Here is a 21,799-nt window from a genome sequence, read left to right as displayed (position 1 = left end):
CTGCACTGCCTTTTGATTTAGAATTATATGTGTGAATACCAGGGGCAGATTTGGATGGGGGGGCTTTCTCAAAAGCCCCAAATCTATGCTATTCCCTACAGAAATCTAATATAAATGAGTGTATGTTCTACTGTTGGCCCAATATTTAGTCCAGAGTATTGAAGACCAAATTTACATGGCATTAGATCAGATTATTGGGGCATGGATTTTAATGTAACAGATTTGTCAGCTAAATGCTTATTCTGTTGCCTATTCGTACAACAAAAATTGGTTTCAAGAAGTGCTGTTCATACCAAATTCCTGCCCTAATTCTTAAAAATTAGTCATCATCAGCATCTGTTATGTTATGAAGACACCTGGAGAACAATAAGAAACTAAATGTATGTTGTGCAGAATGATTTCAGACTATTTCATATTATAACAAAAAACTTTGTTTTAACATAAAAGGTTTCACATTATTACGTGATACAAGATCAGATTATACCATGAAATGTTTCATGTGAAAAACATAAAAATAATATGTCTAAACATGTAAAACATCTTATTATGACAAGAATCTTCATGTTGTTACCTGATACTTATCTTTTTTTCTCCTCTGGCCTGGCAGTTCTTTGCTTCTGAATTTCATGCTAAAATTATGTTACGATTTTTCAGTATTCTATTATTTGAAATATAGCTGCTGTAAATGGGAACACCCCCCGTTTTGGGCTGAGCCCAAATATCTACAATGTCTGGCTCCGACCCTTGTTGATCACTCCTGATACTTCCTGACATTGATAAAAAAAAAAAAAAATTGAAATAGAAATTTCGGAAAGAGATAAATGCAAATTTTTCTTATTAAATGATGAAAATACACAAATATTTTTTAAGTATTGTGGGTCATTGTCAGATCACTTCATGATATAAATAATTTATTATTTGAGTGGTTAACATTACAACTGGAAATTACGAGAAGTGATTTTTACGTTAACATTCCTCTCAGTTTTCCAAGGATTTGGATGCATGTCGCAGGGAAAGCCTGGTGTGACTTGACGCCTATAGGAGTGGGTGCCTCACCCTGATCAGATAAGAGTAATGGAAGCGATGAAAAGACCCCTGTCCCTGATGGCCACAGCAAAATGGATGTGCTCCCTGAGGTGTACCTCTGGTATCATCCACGCCTGTGGACACAGATTTATTGCCCATTAAAAAGCTACACTGAAATGTACCTCTTAAAATGGTGTGTTTATCCTGTTGAGAAGTACTTGTAGGAATGAAACGAGACAACTGTGAGCACCGACAGACTGGAGCTGACTCAGTGTGACAGTATGCTGTGAGCCAAGTTCAAATCAGGTTTAATGCCATAAAAACCTAAAATTGATCTTTACAATTTCATTTTAACAAAATGAACCCCTATTAAATCAAATTTTCCAAAATCGACATTTGTACTTACACTGTGCACACAGCAGTGCTCTTTTTTTCTTCTCTATTTTACAGGGGAAACTGTTAAAACATGGATGAGCAAGCAGGAAAGCAAAAAAGGGTACAATCTGCAAGGTTTACAAAAATGTAAATCAAAGCAATCTCTGACTATAAGCAATAAATATGACATCTATCTACATGTTATCGCTTAACCAACACCAAAAATAAGGAACAGTATACTTATTTATATATTTCTCTGGAAAAATTAGAAGAAATTGACAATGTTTACTCTGAAGCCATAAGTAAACACGTTTAGTTTTAGAGTTACACATTAATACACAGCATTTCCACAAAGGAGTAGAACTAAAACATCAACATAGATCAACTCGGATTTAGTAATTTCTTTATCATACACCTCTCCTCATGTGTATAATGTGACAGGATCATTTACAGCTGATGGGGAAAGACATAAGATACAGCAAAGAAAGTAACATTGACAGAATTATTTGCCATATGATTAGTCGGTGGCACATGCCCTAGTCTAAAAACCCTGGATATACGCAATCAATTTATGACATTTTATTTGTTGATGGTTTTTTAACAGAACCTTTTAGAAGTATTAAGTGATTGCTAAGTCAAAGCACATTTCACCATTTACTACAAGACTGGATGTTATCCACTTTTACACAAAAGTCAGTCAACTTAAGCCTGCTGTACAAGTGGGAAATGTGTGACATTTTAAAATCCAGGTCCCACTTCTCATTAAAATTCCAGACAGATTTTGTACTTTTGCCTTTTTTCCCCTTTTTTTCACTCTTTTTTTTTTGGCTTTTGGTTTCTCCACTCTCAGTCTTAGGTAAATGAAATTTCCCAGGCTAATTAAAGCCTATTAAAGACAGGTAATGTCAGGGCTGGTGGCAGGACCATGACAAAGTGCTGATAATTGTCTGCCAGACTCACTAAATCCACCTGTCCTGCAATTATCGCTCCCCCTCCTCCTCTCCTGACACATTAATCCACCGCGGGGCCGCTCGGCAGGCTGATGCCTCAAAGTGCATCCTGCAAACACAGATGTTGGATTTCAGACTAGTTTAGCACACACATGCCTTATGATGATTGCGGCAGAAAACCAACACATTTTGAGGAGCACACAAGGCAGCAGCCAGGTTATAAGTTCATGGATACCCACAATGATTTATGATTAGGCTTACTTTTGGGATTAGATGTATTGGATCAATTTATTTTGTCATGGGCATAATCAAGGCCAGTCACTATAAGAGAGATAGGAGATAAAACATATATTGTAAGGCCATATTCATTTTTCAGAACTACTTAAGACCCACTGATAATCTGAAATAATAGACACTGTCCTGTGTGTGTTCTGTTAACATGTACAAATGGATATTAGCTCTAGTTCGAAAGCAATGAACAGATCATTTTGAGTAATCAGTCAAAGTGTAGCAATGTTTCAAATATCTAATTTTATGCCCTGTTGAATAACAATTCAAATGTCTCGGTGTTGTAATTTTTATTCAAAGTCCTGTCGTATATCAGCCCATAACTGACTGTTTAAATGAGGTGAGGAAATTGACAATGTTGGCATCAATGCAGCACTGGCACAGAAGCCCACGTTGCTCCAACTGGGAGGCTCCTTGCCTATGGTCTAGCCTTGAAGACAACATCTGGACAACATGCTAATTATACCGGTGGTTAACGGGGAACATGTGCTGTTGTGATGTGGAGGAGTCACCCAGGGTTGGTAGCTATAGCTCTGAATCCCAAGTCAACCCCTAAAACCAAGTCCCTGGATACCTAACTAACTCATCTGTACGTACAAAAGTTTTTCAAACAATGCATCAATTCCCTCCAGAGTGTGTCCCATTATGAGTTGGACTTCCTGCAACAGGTATTAGGTATGTCGGGACGAGGAGCTTAGAGGTTGACATGATTTGATCAGACAAAAGGCTGATGCATACTAACAGCTAGATCATCCTGTGGAAGAGTAGGGTGTGTCGCTATGGTAGTTGTAGTCAGGGCATACCTTCTGCACCAGCTTATAGTCTACGCTGTAAAAGGCTATATAGATGCATATGACTTTGAAAGGTTTCGAGCACAGCCAGGACACGTGGCTCTGCGTCTGCTCCTGATAGCACACCTTGGACGGGTCGAAGTTGCACAGGGCAGTCTTCTTGTTGCGGTCCGTCTTCTCATACTCGATGCGACAGTTGAATGATTTGGTGTCTTTGGTTTCCAGCGTGGACTGCTGGGCGATCTCAAACTCCACCACCTTTGAGGGCGGCACCAGGCTGACTGAGACGTTCCCCAGGCCTGTGGAGTTGTGGCGAAAGTAAACGCTAAAAGTGCCATTCCCGTGGTCCACGATCTTCCCCGTGATTAGCAGGTTGAGCTTGATGGTCTTGATGTTGGAGTGGAAGTCCCCCCACCCAAACATCTTTTTGAACTTGCCAGTCTTGACGATGGGCCTGCGTTTAGTTCTGGCCTGTGCACCCTGAACATCTGTCTGGTTAGATAACCAGTCCCAGAAGTCCTCCATGTTCTGTAAATATGTAATTTCCCTCATGTTGCTCTTGAACCCAGGGGAGCCCCTGGCAAACAAACGCAGGGGGTTGAGGATCCGTGGACTGGCTCCTGTGGGAGAAATCTTCTGTTCGTTATCGCTGTCGCCCCACTCGATGAGCTCTGTGGCTCCTCCGTGCGCTTTCCTGCATGTGACCTTTAGAGAAAGCACAGCAAAGGTAGACAGAAAAACATTAATTGACGTATAACCTTTTTGAAGTATAATTTTCCAACACTGATGCACAGACAATAATACATACAGTGTTTCTAAAGCAGAGTTCTAATGGGCAATGATACCTTTCACAGGCCAGAAATATAACAGAAAATCCAAGAAAATTCAACCACGATTGACAACTTATCTCTGTAATTGCAGTGTAAAATTGCAACAGCAGCAGTTCAGCACAAAGAATAAAGAAAACAGTACTTCAGCACTGAAGATGGAGAGGGAAAAAAATCCCACAATGAGTATGTAGCCAACCACTTGTCACACAAGTTAAGATTTACTTTCAGAAATGCTGAACTACAGTAAAAGCACCCTTGGGTAACATTTTGTTTGGTAAACTAAAGCTTTACAACAAGTATTTCAAACAGACCCCAACACTTCAATCACACAACAGAATGAGTGCACAGTCTTTGGAAAAAATGACATTTTATTGAAAATTAAATAATTATATAAACAATTTAAAAAAAAAAAAAAGCTTAGCACTGACTTTTGATTCCTTTGCAGAATCAAATATATTAAAGGGACATTTTGTAAACTAAAGCCTCTGAAACTTTAAAAACTAGCCCACCTCCACTATTTGTCATGAATCTGCCTTAGTTTTGTTTAGTTCCATAGTTTGCATTTCCTGTTTTATTTTGAAGAGTCCTGTTGTATCTGCAGTGTTTCCTCTTGTGTCTGTGCTATATTTACTTCTTCCCTTTGTTCAGTTTCCCCTACGCTTTGATCACTGTGATCACTCTGATCACTTGTGCTTCCCTGTGTCTCTGTCAGTTCATCGTCAGTGTGTCCTCTGTGTTCAGTCACTGCTTCATCAGTTTCTCCGTCTTGTTTGTCAGTTTCTGAGTTTTGGTGGCTTTGGGTTTTTGCATTTTGAAACTTTAAGTGATTTTGGACTCTAGTTGGCTTCTCTGATTTTATTTGTACGTTTTGTGGATTACTTTTCTGGTTTACCATCAGCCGCATTAAAGCTCGCTTTTTTTTTTTTAACTTATTCATACCTGCTTCTTTGTCTGCATTTGGGTCCTATAACTACACAAAACCTGACACTATTGTAATTTGCTCAGTTTCAAATTTGGTTTCAACTGCAGTGCCCATTAATTTGACTGCTGTCTAGATACTGAGGCCAATGACATTAAATGTGATTACTCACTAACTCACTAACAATTAAAGCAGCATTCAACCGCTTATCAAAACAAATGTAAGCAATGCTAATAGCTATGTAAACATAGCTATTAGCATTGCTTATAAAGGCTTGAAACACAAATAATTGGTTTTACTAGTGCGTTTACAGATCATTATATCCAACATAATCTGGGTTCTTTACAAGGATGTATAACATGTGTTTGTCACTCCATAATCAGAAAATAGCCGATTGTCAACAGTCTTTTTTTTTTTTTGCAAGTTTGATGTAGTTCCAGCAGTAAAGCAGAGCAAAAACGCATTCCTAGTAATTTTATTATATAAATCACAGTGAAACTATTCTACCAAGAGATGGTAAAAATTAAGAAATACACCACTGAGTATTAGGGAATCATTTTGGCTGCAGCGATGAACCCCAGCTGGGCTCATATTTGCATAAAGCTTCTAATATTTTAGGACGACTTGTCAGATTACATGACAATGCAAATCCCCTGGACGTAACATATGAGCTGGTCTCATACCAGCGTGGCTATTCTTAAACACCCCATGCTTACAAACTTTAGCCCGTAATGGTTCCCAACAATAACACAGGCTTCTCCGGTCCTATGGTAAAGTATGTGCTGAGTGCTAATCCAGACGCAGCAATGAACTGTGATCCCTGCTTGTGCCTCAAAGCCTTTTAGCTTCAGGAGCGATTCCTGGTCCACTTCAGATAAAGCTTTAATAATTCACGGCAATAAGCTTAGCTAGTTTTATTAGTAATTAGTAGTGCTGGCTTTCCCCGGGCCCGGTTGTAGGGATCACTGAGAGAAGCAGATGTTGAAAGCACTGAGCAGCGGCTGTTTGAATTCTCACTGAGCTGCTGCGCACTACTTCCAGACTAATTATAATTTTGCTGTAAGCCTAAGTGAGGCACATGTGTACAAAGCTAATAAACTAGGTCTGTCTGCTACAATTTGTTTTGCCACATTCCTATAAAGCTTTCCATTCGACGTGTTAAAGGTTATGCAACTACCTTATAATAAGAGCTTTTCTTTACTGCCTACGTCCCACACCGCAGTAACACCTTAATGTGGCAAGCTATGGTTATCTGGATATGTAATGTGAAATCAATGTGTCTCCCCCGGACAGTGAGCCTGACCCATCTATCAGGCCTCACAATACTTAATTAAGACAGTTGCTCCTTGTAAACATGGATGAATGAGGCAACACTGTAATAATGTCCCTCTGTGTCGCTCATCACATCCACAGTCATTTAATCAACCAATTCCAGTGGCGGTATTCCCTCTCTGACACTGCCACTTAGTAATACCTCGTGTGAGCTCAGCTGTTAATTTGATTTGACTCTTACAACATCACAATAACAGGCGATGCCGAACATAAAATTTGTGGGACTGCGGGCTCCCAACAGTAACATTTCCTCACTGCTGTGAACAAGGAGGACGTAGCACTCGTCTCCCCGCCAGCCCGAGCCGTTATATCCATTACACATTGTGTGTCATGCTGCGAAGCTTAAGAGGTGAAACCAAATTTTGTCTTTCAGTGTAAATCTCAGGTGAGCTTTGTATGGGATGATTATAATGGAAATGAGAGAGGAGTTTAAGTATGATGAGCAACTGGGGAAATTGCTTTGACAACAAGGGGATCAGCAGAGGGATATCTAATACTTATATGCCCCAAGAGAGATGAAGCACTGGGAACTTGAAAGCGTGCACTGACACATAGGCTTTGGTTGCTTTCTCTGTCTCTCTCTCTCGCCGTCTCCTTGCACACACGCAGCAGCACACACTAACACACCTCGTTCATTTAGGCGGAAGTGGTGTCTCTTAAAAACAGACTAAAGGAATGTGAGTTTTTGTACAACAAGACGCTGTGAGAAAAAAAAAAAGCAGGCAAGGTCTGATGAAGGAGAATCTACAAAAGCTTAATTAAGATTTCTTAATCGGTGCTGCTGTGCTAGAGGCGTTTCGGTGCGACTTGAAACAAGACATTATTATGATAATAACTGCAGACTTATGGAGCTGAAAACACCAGACCTCATTTCAACAGCACCAGGCAAAGTGACTAGTGGCAAAACGTCTGTCTGTGTGGTTTTAGCTTCTTCCTTTTCCTGTACATCCTAAACAAAAACACAGAGAGGCGCATGAAGCTCATGCCCCCGAGCAGAGATATTACATCTATATACCACAGCAGTCAAAGGTGTCTGTGGCTTATAAAAGAGTAGTGATGCAGCAGTAAATATAAAGGTGGGAGAACTATAAAATGCTGCCTGTAATTTGAACAGATATCCACCATGTATGAGCAAAAATCAAAAGTTTTACTTTTTTCATTCTGACACTGCTTATTTCTGATTTTTAATATTCATTATGCACACCTATTTTTCATAATTTTTGCATCAGCACTAACAGGTAGAGTATTGCTATAATTTACACTCCATAATCTCAGGAGCAGAGGTCAAACATTTCATTGCGAGTTTTTTTGTTAAAAATAATGCATGTGCCATAGACACCACATTTCTTATTCCTCTGCGAGAATTTTTGAGGTGGATATATATATTTTACACACTTAAAGTCAGATGCACTTAAAAGACTTGAAGTGAATATTTTGGGCTGAGTAAATAAGGAGTGCAAGAACACTCTGGCTACTATTCAGTGTTTTTTAATTCAGTATTAGATCAATATTAGATCAGGCCACATTTACTTAGAACAGTGTTTATATTTTCTGCAGTTTAAGTGATCACAGATATATCGAATCAGTATGTATGTCTGATAAAGAATAATAAACTGCAGTGTGGAGATGGCAAGAATATGTTTAAGGTCATGAAGAAACAGTATTAACATTACACCGTTTGGAAAGAAAAGTTAATTAATCAACTTTAAACTTTCCCAGTCTTCACATTTCTTTAAGTCTTAAATAACCAGATTTAAAGATCCATATAAAACAATTATTAATATTGTGCATTTTCATTTTTACACTAAAAAATAACAGCACAGTTAGCCTAAAAAATGGAAATACTATTGAATTTATGGCACTGAATATGGAAAGTGAGACGGTTGAATAGACATAGAGTGTTTCACAAAAATGAGGCTGATAAAGGTAAATGATGAGTGAGTTTTTTTTGGAATGTCATGTCTGAGTTTAAAGAGGATTTTGTTTGGAGTCTTGTCAGAGCTCATGTGAATGGTGCTGAACCAAATATCCTTAAAAAATTAAAGCCTTTAGCATGCCATGCATTTGCCGCATTAATACATGTCAGTATAAAAGTTTGGAAAATTGGGTTTTGGAAAGTTCCTCCTCCACAAAATCCTTAACGAACACACACCTAGTGCTGCTGTCACTGGCAGGCTGTTGCTTCTTATATCAGAGGAGAAAAATAGAGAAAAAGCACATTATTTTTATTGAGGCAGAGATTTGTAAATTACTTAAACATCTCCAGCCTTTTATCTTGCTGCACAAGCAATTACTGAACCAGATCTTCTTGCCACATTCTGTAGAAGTAGACCGTTCTATGCACCTTGGTTGTGGGACTAACTGCAAAATATACTGATGTCTTTTCATTAACTGCCTTAAAGAAAACCTGGTAATGTGACATAAAATCTGACCAGTAAAGTATCTGATAGATATTTAATGATATGAGCTGCAGAGCAGTAGCATCAAATTCTGGGCCTTGTGCATAAGCAAGCTCTATGGGCCCCCTACCCTTCCTCGCTTGATCTACGTCTCTCTCATGCACCTTTAACTTTTTTTTTCCTATTGTCAATTACTTACTTTCTTTTTCCTTTCTTCATCTCTTTTCATTTTTGTAAGTCTGATTTCACTTTCTTGGGCCAAGACTTTAATGTGTACATTCATGCTCCAGTGTAGGTGCCGACTAAACCATTTTTGTGCCGTTTAAGGGTCGAGAGGACCATCAGAAAGCTTTCACTATTTAAAAAAATAAATAAAATGCATTCTTCCAACCACATACTGATCAATTTTTATTATAGTTATTCCACTAATTATTTATTTAAATATTGCATACAAAACCAAAATTTTCACTCCAGGCTTTTACAAGCCTGCGTATATTATTCTCCCTGCATTTCCATCAGCATGTTTTTATGCATACTACATACATACTTATGTGTCCGCAAAAACAAATATTTGCAACTTTTTACATATAATGTTTTTTCTGCTATTTTTGTACATCAGTGATCTTCCTGGCTAAATAAAAGCTAGATAAAACATGCACACATCACAAAAAGAGTTCATTAATTATTTTTAAAGGCTTCGTTGATACACCGCATGAACTATTTGATTTGTGTGAATCAACACTATCCAAAGGTATTAGTGGAAGTAAAATACTAACAGTGGTCTGAGCAGCAGCGAGCCACACACTGAGTCAGGATGAATCAGCTTCGACATTCATCTGTAATGAGCATTATGGAGCTGGCTGCCTGCTTGTCCCGTGGGTAGACATATCTTTTAGAGGCCTGACATAAAGGTAATTGCCACAGTGACCAGAACTAGCCTCTAGAAAGTTATTAAGAAGCCAGTGACATCTGGCTTCTGGATCATCTGAAGAGATGCCATTAAAATGCATTTTCAGTGAGCAGCCGGCGACATTGTGCTCGGCTCTGATGGGTTCTGGGCCGCGGGCAAGGCTACAGTGTTGTTTTTAAGCCGGCGATGGAATCTCTCTCAACCTGGCATAGTTGACAATGTGGCCCCCCACTCATGATCTGGTTTTCTGTGTCTATTTTTTTTATTCTGCGTCATTCTCATTTCTTGTATCAGTCGGCTAAAATAATCTGTTTCTGAGTTGATTTTTCTCCAGCACATAAGGTTGGGATATGCGTCTAGGGAAAATTGGTTTCAGGCATCTTCCTCACAATAAACAAAATGGGCAATTAACCTGCTCATCAGTGCAAGCAGAGCTGTTCCACTGATGCACTCCACTGTTCTTCATGGATTTATCTGTGCAAATTGACCTCACTTTGGTGGTGCAATTCATTTCTCTGCTAATTTTCTGTGTCTGAAGCTTCATTAACTTGATGCGCTTCCACGTAGTAAAAATCTGGACATCCCACGGAAATTGCACCGGCTTCACCACTGCCTACCGAAACACTTCTGCTGCAACACAACACCTGCCATATTAGAGCTGCTCAGCCGCCACTGCTAGCATTAGACCCCGGATTCACTGCAGCCTCTTGCTTTCAAGCGTCAAACATGACAAGCGGCTCCACTCGCATTAAAACCATTCTCGACCCGCAATCCCCCCCTGCCCCACGTCCTTTCCCCAGCCATCTTCCTCCTGATGTTACAGGGCATATCATTTGTAATGATTCACACCCAGAGCCGGTTCCAAGAGAGAAGGCCCTGGAGGCGCTTAGGCAGCCCAGAGCTCAGAGTCTACACGCTGCTGAAGAATAGATTGGTGCTCTGATCGCTGGAACAGCCTCACGCTCCAGAGCCATCACTTTTAATCAGAGGCCGTCCAGGGAAACACATGGCAGGTGCTTCAGCACTGTGGTGGATCGCAACAGCAAATCCACACCAGGGGCACCTTACCAATCACAGACAGCTACGGTTAGTGTGTGTGTGTGTGTGTGTGTGTGTGTGTGTGTGTGTGTGTGTGTGCATGTAGCATATCTACTCCCCTCCAGTATAATCCTTTAGGCCATTACCACCTAACCTTGTGAGAATGAGCCAGACCACAGCCTTTAATATCTTAACACTTCCACTTAAGATGTCATAGATCCAATATTGAATTTGTGGTTAAATTCATCATCTACATACTTGAGGTAATTTGTGGTGAATATTAAGAGTGGCCAGTACTTTAAGGAGCCTATTAAGAGTGAGACTATAATGAATACATGTGGTTGTGCAATGGTTATGCCAGCTGTCAAAGTCCTTAAAACTCCTGTCTGCACCTCTGTATGTTTACACCAAACCTGCTTTCTCACTGTCTTAACATTTTGCACAAGTGTTGATGGTGGGAGGAGAGGGAACAGCGGGTTTAAAGGGAAGTGATGCTGACGTTTTCATTACTATAATCCCACCAGTATCACCATCTCCGTATCTCCACAGCACATGGCCTTTATGTCTCACTGTTGACAGGTGTGCTGAAAAACCTGAAGAGCACGCATCACATCATTGTCATGACACAGAATATGCAAGTGTTAGCTCTATCGAGACTCGCAGGTAGAGAGGTGAGGAGGCATCCATTACCAGAGTGAGTAATAAGAACACAAGCTGTTAACATCAAACCGCGAGCAACTTCGGCACACAGCGTTTGGTTTCTTGCTTCACATTAAATGCACTCCATATTAACTGCGCCATGAAAACCATAACTACCACAATGAATGGTGTGATCAAAATCGTTCCCCCCAAAAAAAGCAATAAGCACACCGTAGCTGTGACTGCACATGTAGTGTAATGATAGTTCTGTTACGGCGGCTTTTTCATGATGGTCAGTGTTAAGAGCTACATTTTGTGCAGGAAGACAAAAGTGCAGCAGTGTTGTCAGTGATCATGAGACAAACATGAATGCCAAAAAACGTGATGGCTGTCGCTCCAAGCCAAATAGAAAAACATAAACAAAGCCTTAGGGCTCTGTAAGATGTGTAACGATCTACTGCAGCCTTAATGCAAACCAAAAAATGAAGCAGGCAAATAGAAATATTAGAAATTGCCAGTGGTGAATGAAGTACCTTAAAGCCATACTTCAGAAAAAGTATAATTTTCTCACAAGTTAATGACTTTGGCAGAAGTTAGAGTCACCTATTATTACTTGGGTAAACTCTTAAAGTATCTGATTTTTGTTGTTCTTAAGTATCAGAAATTATTTTATGATAATAAATGTACTTATTGAAAGTAAAAGTACAAGTAAATATTTTTTTTTTTTTTAAAAGAAAGAACTTTTTTTAAATGAAGGGTACTTTACACTTACAACAAGGTCTTTGACACAAGGTCTCTCTCCCATTCCTTCATTCATCCACCTTTCCATCCCTTCCTTCCTACTTCTCTCCTCCCTTCCTTCACAATTTTGTAGTAAGTAATGAGGATGCTTAGAGGGAATGTATATTGAGTAAAAGTCCACATTTCATTTGGGAAATGAGTAAAAGAGGAAGTAGAAGAAATATAAAAACTACAAAAATACTTAAGTACCTTAACATTGTGTTACAACACTAAAAAATTGCTCATGTGAATTAAAATTAGATTCTACAGTTTTCCACTCCTTGTTTCACTGCCTGTGTTTAAAAATGTATTATTTTCTTAAACTAAAATAAATAAATAAATAAATAAAACTAAAATAAATAAATAAATAAATATTGCCAGATGATAACTTTTTTGTTTAAGAACCACGTCAGAAAACATTCATCTTGCAAAAGTGTTCTTGAGCCAGACACAGTATTTCTACCAGCTCCACAGCTTTCAATCAGACGTATCTGACCTGTGACCTCTCTTGTGGATAAGGAAAAAAGACAATAAACGCCCTGATAGAGAGAAAGAGCTCTAACTGCTGCCAACTGCCTTCTTCAAGAAAGTATAAATATGCAGACCACTTCAGTTCTGAATGATTTTCTGTCCTTTTTTACTCTGACACAAATACAGCACAACACACTGAGCTCATAAAGTCATAATGCACGTGGTCCTTATATATTAACTATGTTTAGGAGCCTGTTTTTGCGCACACACATTATCCAACTGCTCATGATGTCACTTGGAGCTGCTCACATCCTATGATTAGCATAAATTACAGCACGTAACATAACCCTCCTGTGGCTAGCATAAATCCGCCGATGTGAGTTATTAGTCATGTTTATAGTGTCACAATCTTCTCTTTTGCTCTCCTCTCAGCAGCTGACACTGACTGAAACCATGCCTCACCTCACCTCCTTTGAGCGTTGGTGGACTTCTATTTGTTGTGGTGTTTGCATGAGTCGTAAATCATTTGGTATCATTAGAGAGCATTTCCCTACAGGAAGCATTACACTAAACTGCACAAATCACACACAATTAGCTCTCCTGCAGTGTGGAAGCTGCCAAGACAAAATTGTGAAAACGTGCTTTAGTTGTCCCTAACAAAGGGTACAAATTACAGGAAATTACAACACATTTAGCACCGACCATGTTTACATAATTTATTTTGGATTCTAAGGAGTGTCAGCAACAATCAAAGTATTTAAATCAACTAAGTGGCCTGTCCTTTTGTACATGTCACATAGCAACTAGTCTGAAGGTAGTTTCAAGGCTTCATGTCAACTGCATCATCTATTTTCTGTTTAATAAAATAAGTGTTTTTAACAAATCCTTGCAACAGAAATATGTTAGACACCAAATTTCCAATTAATGCTGTAATGCAGAGTAAATTGGAGTCAATCCGGTGTCACAAGTACCAGGACATCCCTTGTGTAAACTACCCACAACTTACAAGCAACTTTACTTGAAGCAAACCAGAGTCATTATCACACTATGCTTATGTTTTTGTCTTATTACTTCAATATTAAAGTCAGATTGACTCTAAAAGTCATTGAAGTAATTCTTTATAGCACCGGTTCCCAACCTGGCTGTCCGGATCCCCATTAGGGGTCGCCAAATTTTCACACAGGGTCACAAAGTCTTCTTCGTTTTGAGGGGTGTAAGATAACTTTTAAAAAATAAATACAGCAGGCCTATATCCAGCATTTTATTCATTTCTCTGCAGAAAACTAGAGTTATTTTTTTTGTTTCGACTATTATTAAAGTTACAAATTAAAAAATGTATCAATTCCTTCAAAAATAAGCCTATTGAGTATAAACTAATCTCAAATACTAAATATTTACAGAAAGTATTCGTCTCAAAATTTGTCATAATCACTTATTTTACACAAATGCATTTATGCATTTATGCATTAAATATAATATGGAATTGTTAGAAGTTCTTGGGCAAGTTTTTTCATATTTATTTGCTTAGGTAAAATTATTTTTAAAAGCTGATATTATAGAATTATTATATTGAACATGTCAATAGCTGCTTTGTTGAACTGAACTGAATCTTTTAAATTAAATTCCTAATTTGGGAGAAGTGGGACTGACTGCCCAGGGCCCCAGTGGAGAAGGGGGCCCTTGAAAAGCTTGATTGGTTTTGTTTGCAATTTTTTTATTTCTAACTAATTAGTGCCAAAACTAAATTAAAACTAGCAGAATTAATCAGTTGAAAGGCTGAACTTTTTTTATTTTTTTTTAAATAGTGGAAGTTCTCTTAGGCCCTCTAAAGTACCATGTGCCGACATGGTTTGGTTGGCCCGTGCATTATAGGTGTGTGTGTTTAAACGCAGCTAGAGCCAAGTTAGTGATTGCTATGATGTCTTTCCCCAAGAAAGGGAAATTGCAGTTCTGAAAATGAGAAGACAAAAGGAAAGGGGAAAAGAGCTAACTGTGATCAAGGTTGCAATAAATCCAATGAGCTATTTATGTATAGGTAATTCATTAAAAAAAAAAAAGATTAAGGAGGGTGCTACATCATTTTGCTCCTGTTTGCTTTGGATCCAGTGCTCTCCTTGCATGAAAATCAAGAAAAATTAAAATTACCCTGCTAGTCACAACAACACGCTTCCTTTGTGAATTAACTGCGGGAGATCATTGTCATTTGATTGCTCACCTACATCGGTGGCAAGACCCGGCGGGTGAGAGTGGGATGTTAGTGAGAACATGTCAGTGTTGGTAATTTCAATGTAGCGATGATGTCAGGTGTTCAGAAAGTGTTGGCAAAGATCCCACTAGGAGAGAAGAGGGGGGAGAGAGGAGGGGCTCTGGGACAAGAGCCTCCAGGTAATCTGGATACTTGTGTTATCTCAGCACCTGCCACATGTGACAGCAGCAAAGCCCTGAACACTTCACTTTTAGGCAGGCGTTACCTTTCAACGCATCATCAGTTTCATAATCCCCTTACATGGTCAAAGCGCCAACTCCTGTGCTGGCTCCTGACACCTGCAGCACACCTCCGTGTGTCTGATAGCAGGGATTCAGGAGGATAATACCACAAAGCACGTTGGACTCAGTGTAATTATCATTCTCTTGACCAATTTTTAACACCGTCTACTTTGTACAACAATGGTAAACATGCTTGTAAAACTCTTCAGCTAATACTTGAGGAGGCAAGGCATGCTATTCTGTCATGAATGCTTCCAGTTTTTCCACTTTCATCTCAGGAAGAGGTAATCGAAATGTTTCTTTCATTGAGCTTTGTGTGTGTGTGTGTGTGTGTGTGTGTGTGTGTGTGCTTGTGTATGTGTGACAACTCCAATTTTGTGTTTTCTTCCCTTCAAATCCGTGCTGCAAATGATACACGGGGTGTTTTATTCAGAAATGTTTTCGCTTGATTTGCTCAAACGCACGTCCACTAAATTTGACAGAGCAAATGTTTCTGTTCTCAAAGCAGATTGCGCCTCGGCTGATTTCACAGAAGCAGCTCCCTTTGAAGAAGAAACAAGAGTAGGGAATACGCCGTTTCCTTTCTCTCTGAGCAGCTCTGAAGACAGGTACTTCACAAGAAATATACAAAGACAGAGGGGAGCTGACAGTGCTTTGTTAGGGCTGGAAATGACAAGCTGAAAAGAAAGGCCTCAAAGCCCAGAGGCAGAGGAGGAAAATGCAAAAGTGAGAATAATCAGAAAGGGAGATTTATTGCACTTATTCTAAAGCTGTCACACCTTTCCTTTTACAGGAAAGCAACACAGTTTTAATTAAAGAGGTCAATCATTTTTCTTGAGCTGTGACATGTCGCATGATTGCCTTCACCGAAATACAGAACAGGGTGATAATTAAAACTTAACATGTCAGATTGTTTGGGTAGTGGAAAAAACTTTGTGTCTTAAGGTTTTATGTAACAATGCACATTATAATGAGTTGGGGTAATTCAAACAGTAATGGACGACTTGGACATTAACAACATTCAGTTTTTGATTTACACCTGGATCCACATCACTTTGCTTGTGCTGCATTCAGACGCCTGTAACTAGCATTTAAAATTGCTCTGATGTCTGTCAAAAACACAGGAACTGACACAATCAGCTACTTGACAAAAGATTTCCTGCAATCTGTAAAAAAAAAAAATCGTGAAAGTTGATAATGAAATGATCTGAAAATTAGCTGGGGAATTATCAGCAAAAAACACTTGATTTATAATTCTCTTTATTATATATTATGTTACAGAAAATATACTATTTTAATTTTCTTTTATTGAGGTAACTTTCTTATCTGTTTGTTTTTGCTGTTTTTTTTCCTCCTTTTTTGGCAAATTTTCATGTCTTTTTTTTTGCACGTTTTTTATTCATTTCTAGCTATTTTGTTTGGCCATTTTCTGTTAAGTTGCTTGTTGGCCTCTTCCCACATTTTTAGAAAGCAATTCCTCAGATGATATTCCAACACAGACAAAACACCTGCCATATATGAAATGATCTCCACCTTTTGTTTTGTTGCAGCATGGCAGTGAAAAGCAACGTAGACTGTAAAAGAGCTGCTAAACAGCAAAGTTTTGCTTTACTGACTGCTGGATGTCTCTGACCCTGCAGAGCGGTAATGACAATGCTATAAGGTAACGGAGCTCCCAGATCTAACGCTGCCTCGGGCTGCACATTGCCCATAAAAATTCATAGCTGTGGACCAAGATCAAGAAACTCAAAATCATATTAAACATAATGTTTTCTGCACCAGAGCCGCCACAGTGGGTGCTCTGAGAGAGAGAGTGGCTCAGAACTTTACATCCTAACAGTTCACATCACGAGCTGGGAGGAGAGTAATTGCGCTGCTTGTAATTGTTTGACTTAAGACTTTAATGGTCCATCCAGCAGCCAGATTATGGTTATTGTCAATGCAAAGGGCAGCTGCATTACACCTATCAATCATTTGGAACTCCTTTCTTTTCATTTCAGGACCTTTATCATGGATTTATTGCCAGCACACACACAATTATGATTGATGATTGGAAAAGGAATGGGGTTGCAGGGCTCGATACAGTCAATGCAACCTGTAGTGTCTGCAAGACACATTTGAGGGATTTAACGTGCAGAAATGGCAACCTTTCCTTCACAGGTCTGACACAACATACAGGCCGAGGACTGCAAATGCCACAGACAGTATTGTTTATGAGGGATTATCTAGTCAAGCCTTCTGGCTAGAAAGATTGTGACCCCAATATGAGCACGGATACACATCAGCACCATGTAAGCCCTAAAATGATCCCTGGAAGGCAGCACATGCATACAAGGCCCCTCCACTCTGTCAATCCATGTTTAATCACTTCCACAGACATTTCAACTGCCCCTGCCTGCCGTTTTCGCTCATATTCTTCTCTCTCTCCACCCAATTTCTCTGGTGGCTTTTTGAAGACTTAAGTTCCACTCTTTTTTTTCACCCTCTCTTTCTTACAAGGCAAATCCTGGGAGAGGTTGATGTGAAGACCAGGCAGAGCAGGGATGTGAAGAATATAAACACATTTTTTTTTTTTATTGTCCAGAGGGAAAGGAGGGGGGGCACATGGGGTTGGGCGGTGGGGCCTGTAAAAGAGACGAGGACCTTATCACAGCCCAGCAGCTCTGTAATTCGCCGCCATGATAAAGTGGCAGCACGGAAAACCTTACAAGGCTGGCACAATCCAAAGACGGATTAGGTTTTTCTGACATAAGCTTCCTGAAAAACTAATCAATCAGCCCATGCAGTATTATCAGAAGCGTGAGATTAAAGAGCTGCTCCTAATCCCTCCACTGTACATTTTATTACTCTTCCCAGTGTTAGTTGCCTTTAAATATACAATAAATAAATAATAAAAGCAAACCTAATTGAGCATGGGGAAGGGGAAAAGGGTTAAAGAGCCCTTAGAGAGGGAATTTATGTAGAATTTGTGTTTTGTTATGAAGACAGGGATAAAACTGTTGTCCTTGCCAGAGCCCTTTCTGACTTTGAATAGAGCCACACTGTCTCGCTCCGGCACTGCAGAGAGAAAATACAAGCAGTAAAAATCCTCTGGCAGATTTTTTTTTTTTTTAATAATATTAGCAAACCAAATCACATCCTTGTTCCAATGATTTTCCACTTTCATTGATGGATAAACAAATAAATAATGAAGTGGCTGCATGTTAATAAATTAATAAATAAGTGTCGAAATTACTGCCAAATCCTTTTGGGAAATAACTTGTAATCCCTTAAATCAGTGCACATCAAAGTTGCAGGGATGAACTCCAAGCATGTCGTGGATCCACAGGACAAGACATGTTCAGCTTACGAGTAACCGGCTAAGCTTTGTCTCTTTAATGCGTCACACTCTTCTGTTAAGGCGTTCGCTCCTGCCCTACTCGCTCCGACCTCGGGCAGCGTTTACGCTAACAGAGGATGTAGATATACATTTAACGCCACCGTTGATCCTCTTGGCATGGGCCACATAGGTGCTTTGTCATGACATAACGTTACCAAAGAGCTCCTACCCCGGCAATAAGATGCAAAGGCGTAATAGACTTTGTCAACGTCTCCTTGCGCTTAATCCCAAGCAGCATTGAAAAACACCACTTTTCCTGCGTGCAATCTGTAGGGCAGAGGGATATGGAAGAGAGCAGGGCTCTTAAGTATGTTTATCTACATTGTTCTGCTGTCATTGCACACAGGATAACTGCAGCAGATGTCATGGGGAAGAATGGATTCTCCCAGGATGGCTTTGACCCTCTTATTTGTCCCTGGGGTATGGCACAGATGCTAGGGCCGGGGTTATATTTTCACCGTTTGATTCATGTTCTGTGTGTTTTCTGTGTGAAGGCGCAGGAGCAAAAGAATAGACGAAAAGTGTTTGTGTTTTAGTTTCTTGTTTTGGATGATGCAGCCACAGCTATGCGAGGCTAAAGGCTGCAGATACTGAACTTTAAACAATAAAAACATATATCTTTCAGTCTAGTGGTTCCCAGCTGTTCCAGTCATGGGGTCCAGATTTCTCCAAAGTCATTAGTTCAAGGTCCAAAGGTTGGAAAGATTACCACATTTTTATTTCACCAACAACACATTGGCTTAGAGCATAAAAAATAAAACATACTGCAAAAATAAACAGACAAAGCCCTTCAAAATAAAAGTATTTTTAAGTTTTTAATTTTTTTTACAAACTTATGTTCACAAGTCACTTGCGATCCATTGAGAATGGACCCGCGACCCACTTTTGGACTACGACCCACCAGTTGGGAACCACTGCTTCAGTACATCAGGGGTGTTCAGTTTTCTGAGGTGCATCCTGTGACGCTATGGGCTGAAATCAAGCATTTTTAGGAGATTAAATAATTACTTTTTTCTCCTTTTTTCTCTATTTTTCCTACTTTTTCCATGTATTTTTCTAGGTAATAGTTTTTATGATTAGTGTTTTTTTTGGGGGGGGGTGATTTATGGTATATATTTGATGTGTTGAGTATATCCTTGTATAGTATTGCTTTTTGTTTTGTGTCATGGAGACATGACATGTTCTGTCCCCCATGTCTGATTATCAGAGAGCACCTGTCAGCTCTGCTCTGCACCTGGGCTCTGCTTGGCCCAATCTGATTGTTTCAACCTGAGAGTGGCTTGACACTCAATCAGGCAAATCACAATCACATGAGAGATGACTGTGTTTGTGCCTATAAATTGCTTGCTCTGCTTGGTGGGTTTGAATTTGAAAATGCCTAACGGAGATCTCTGTCAGATCAAAATGCTGCACAATTAAAAAGTATTGGGAGCTTCTGTTTGACTCTTGCCCTTAGTTTGATTTTTTGATACAGCCCCTGCAAGTTTTTTGCATGTGCGTGCCCTATACCTTGTTTGAAACTGCAACATTATCACATGTCATCCCAATCATGGAGTCCTCATAGAAAACTATTCAAAAAAGTTTTTCTCAACTCAAGAAGTTTGGGGCATATTTCACGCTTTCAGTGAGCGCCCGTCTCGTATTTAAACATTTTCTACCCTTTGGAAGGTGGGGGAATATTGATAAGGGCCAGTATGTCCCCAGTCAGACAGTGGTGGGTCTGCTGGGAGGGAAGCCACTGAGGCATATGAAGCGAGTCTCTCCAGGGAGCCAGCCTGGCTGTCTCTCTCTCTGGAGGCAGAGCTCCCAATAGGCACAGGGCTGATTACAACAGCAGCCAGAGCAGACAGCATTTTGCCGCTGCATCTGCACAGTTCAAGGCTATCTTTAAAGAAGCCCTCTTTGAGGATGGCACAGATGTGAAGAATTTCTTCAATCACATGGCATTTTCTGTTCAGGTCTGATCACGGCAAGAGTCCCTAAAGTGAGGATGATCACGATAAAACTCACTCTTTATTCAACTGCCTATAGAAGACATCAGCAGCTATTCGAAAGAAGGAAAAGACCTTTATATTTCCCTAAAGCTTATGATCTTCCTTTGGGGAGCTTATTCCTGCCATAATAACAGAATTAGACTTCAGAAAGATTCTGTCAAGAAGCTTAAGGCGATCATTCTTGGGTAAATACTAATAATTTTACATATATTCACAGGGAATTATGATTTTATCACTTTGTATAAGTCATAAAGGAGAATGAGCGCAGGCTTTGGAAATCCTTTGGTTTTGCAGTTTTCATCTAGTTGTCATTATTTTTCAACTCTGGCCTCCATTTTAGCACGGCACAGACACCTCACGGGTGTCGAGGGTTCAACACAGAGGTCAAAGCTTCTTCACGGCTCGAAGCAAATAAATGAAAATGATGGCAAACCACAAATATTTATGCAATATAGATGAATAAATGAAAAGCAGTTACTGTTTGTAGGTTTTGTTGAGCCATAAGTGACAGAGGCAGGATTCAAAGGCCATAACATAACAAAAAAAAAAAAAAAAACTCACCACAAAGAAAAGAAACTAAAACCTCTGCAAGCAGACGCATCAGTAAATGCTAGTTTATATTTAGTGATGGTAAACTGATTTTTTAAAACTACATTACCCCACATATCCATTAAGAATACAGCTGAATTGTTAATTTGAATATGAGAATTATACTCACATTTATTCAGAGTGTAATGTAAGTTTTCTGTATTATTGTACAAATAGCATTTTTTTAAATATCTAAATGTTTCCTAAGAAAAGTCACAATGCAAGTTATGAACAATGAGTTAATTTAGATGCTATTGGGGAAATTAACAGCATGTTTGCATTATGACTATTGTTAATGTCACAGTCTGTTTTGCAAAATTAAACCAAATCTAAATATTTTTAAAAAGGCTGCAGAAATTATATATCCTGGTATCCTGTATATGATTTTTTTTAAATCATTAAAATAGGGTGTTTTGGTATTTCATTAAATAAGTTCAGAACAAAATGATCCTCTGTAAGATTTACTTGTATTTTCTGCTGATGTCTATGTCAACTAAAATTTTATGCCAGGGTTTTAGTGAATTGTCATTATGTGGTGATTGATTAATCTTACATTGGATGAGCTATATGATGCAGATCTACAATAAGTGACAAATCAATAAA

At 39.2% G+C, this 21,799-nt stretch overlaps 1 protein-coding gene across 1 annotated transcript in view; it reads right to left on the bottom strand.

Moving 5' to 3' along the window:
• Nucleotides 1–2,207: 2,207 nt before the first annotated feature.
• Nucleotides 2,208–21,799, bottom strand: part of nxph2a (neurexophilin 2a) — a 27,859-nt gene continuing 8,267 nt past the window's right edge. Inside the window, exon 2 of the mRNA XM_042494698.1 lies at nt 2,208–4,135. Coding sequence (XP_042350632.1) covers nt 3,389–4,135 — 747 coding nt within the window. The 3' untranslated portion in view covers nt 2,208–3,388. The remainder of the gene's footprint in view (nt 4,136–21,799) is intronic.

The sequence above is a fragment of the Plectropomus leopardus genome, chromosome 10, assembly GCF_008729295.1.
Source record: "Plectropomus leopardus isolate mb chromosome 10, YSFRI_Pleo_2.0, whole genome shotgun sequence".
NCBI classification, from domain to species: Eukaryota; Metazoa; Chordata; class Actinopteri; order Perciformes; family Serranidae; genus Plectropomus; species Plectropomus leopardus.
The sequence above is the reverse complement of the archived record's forward strand: the minus strand, read 5'-3'. Positions and strand labels throughout refer to the sequence as shown.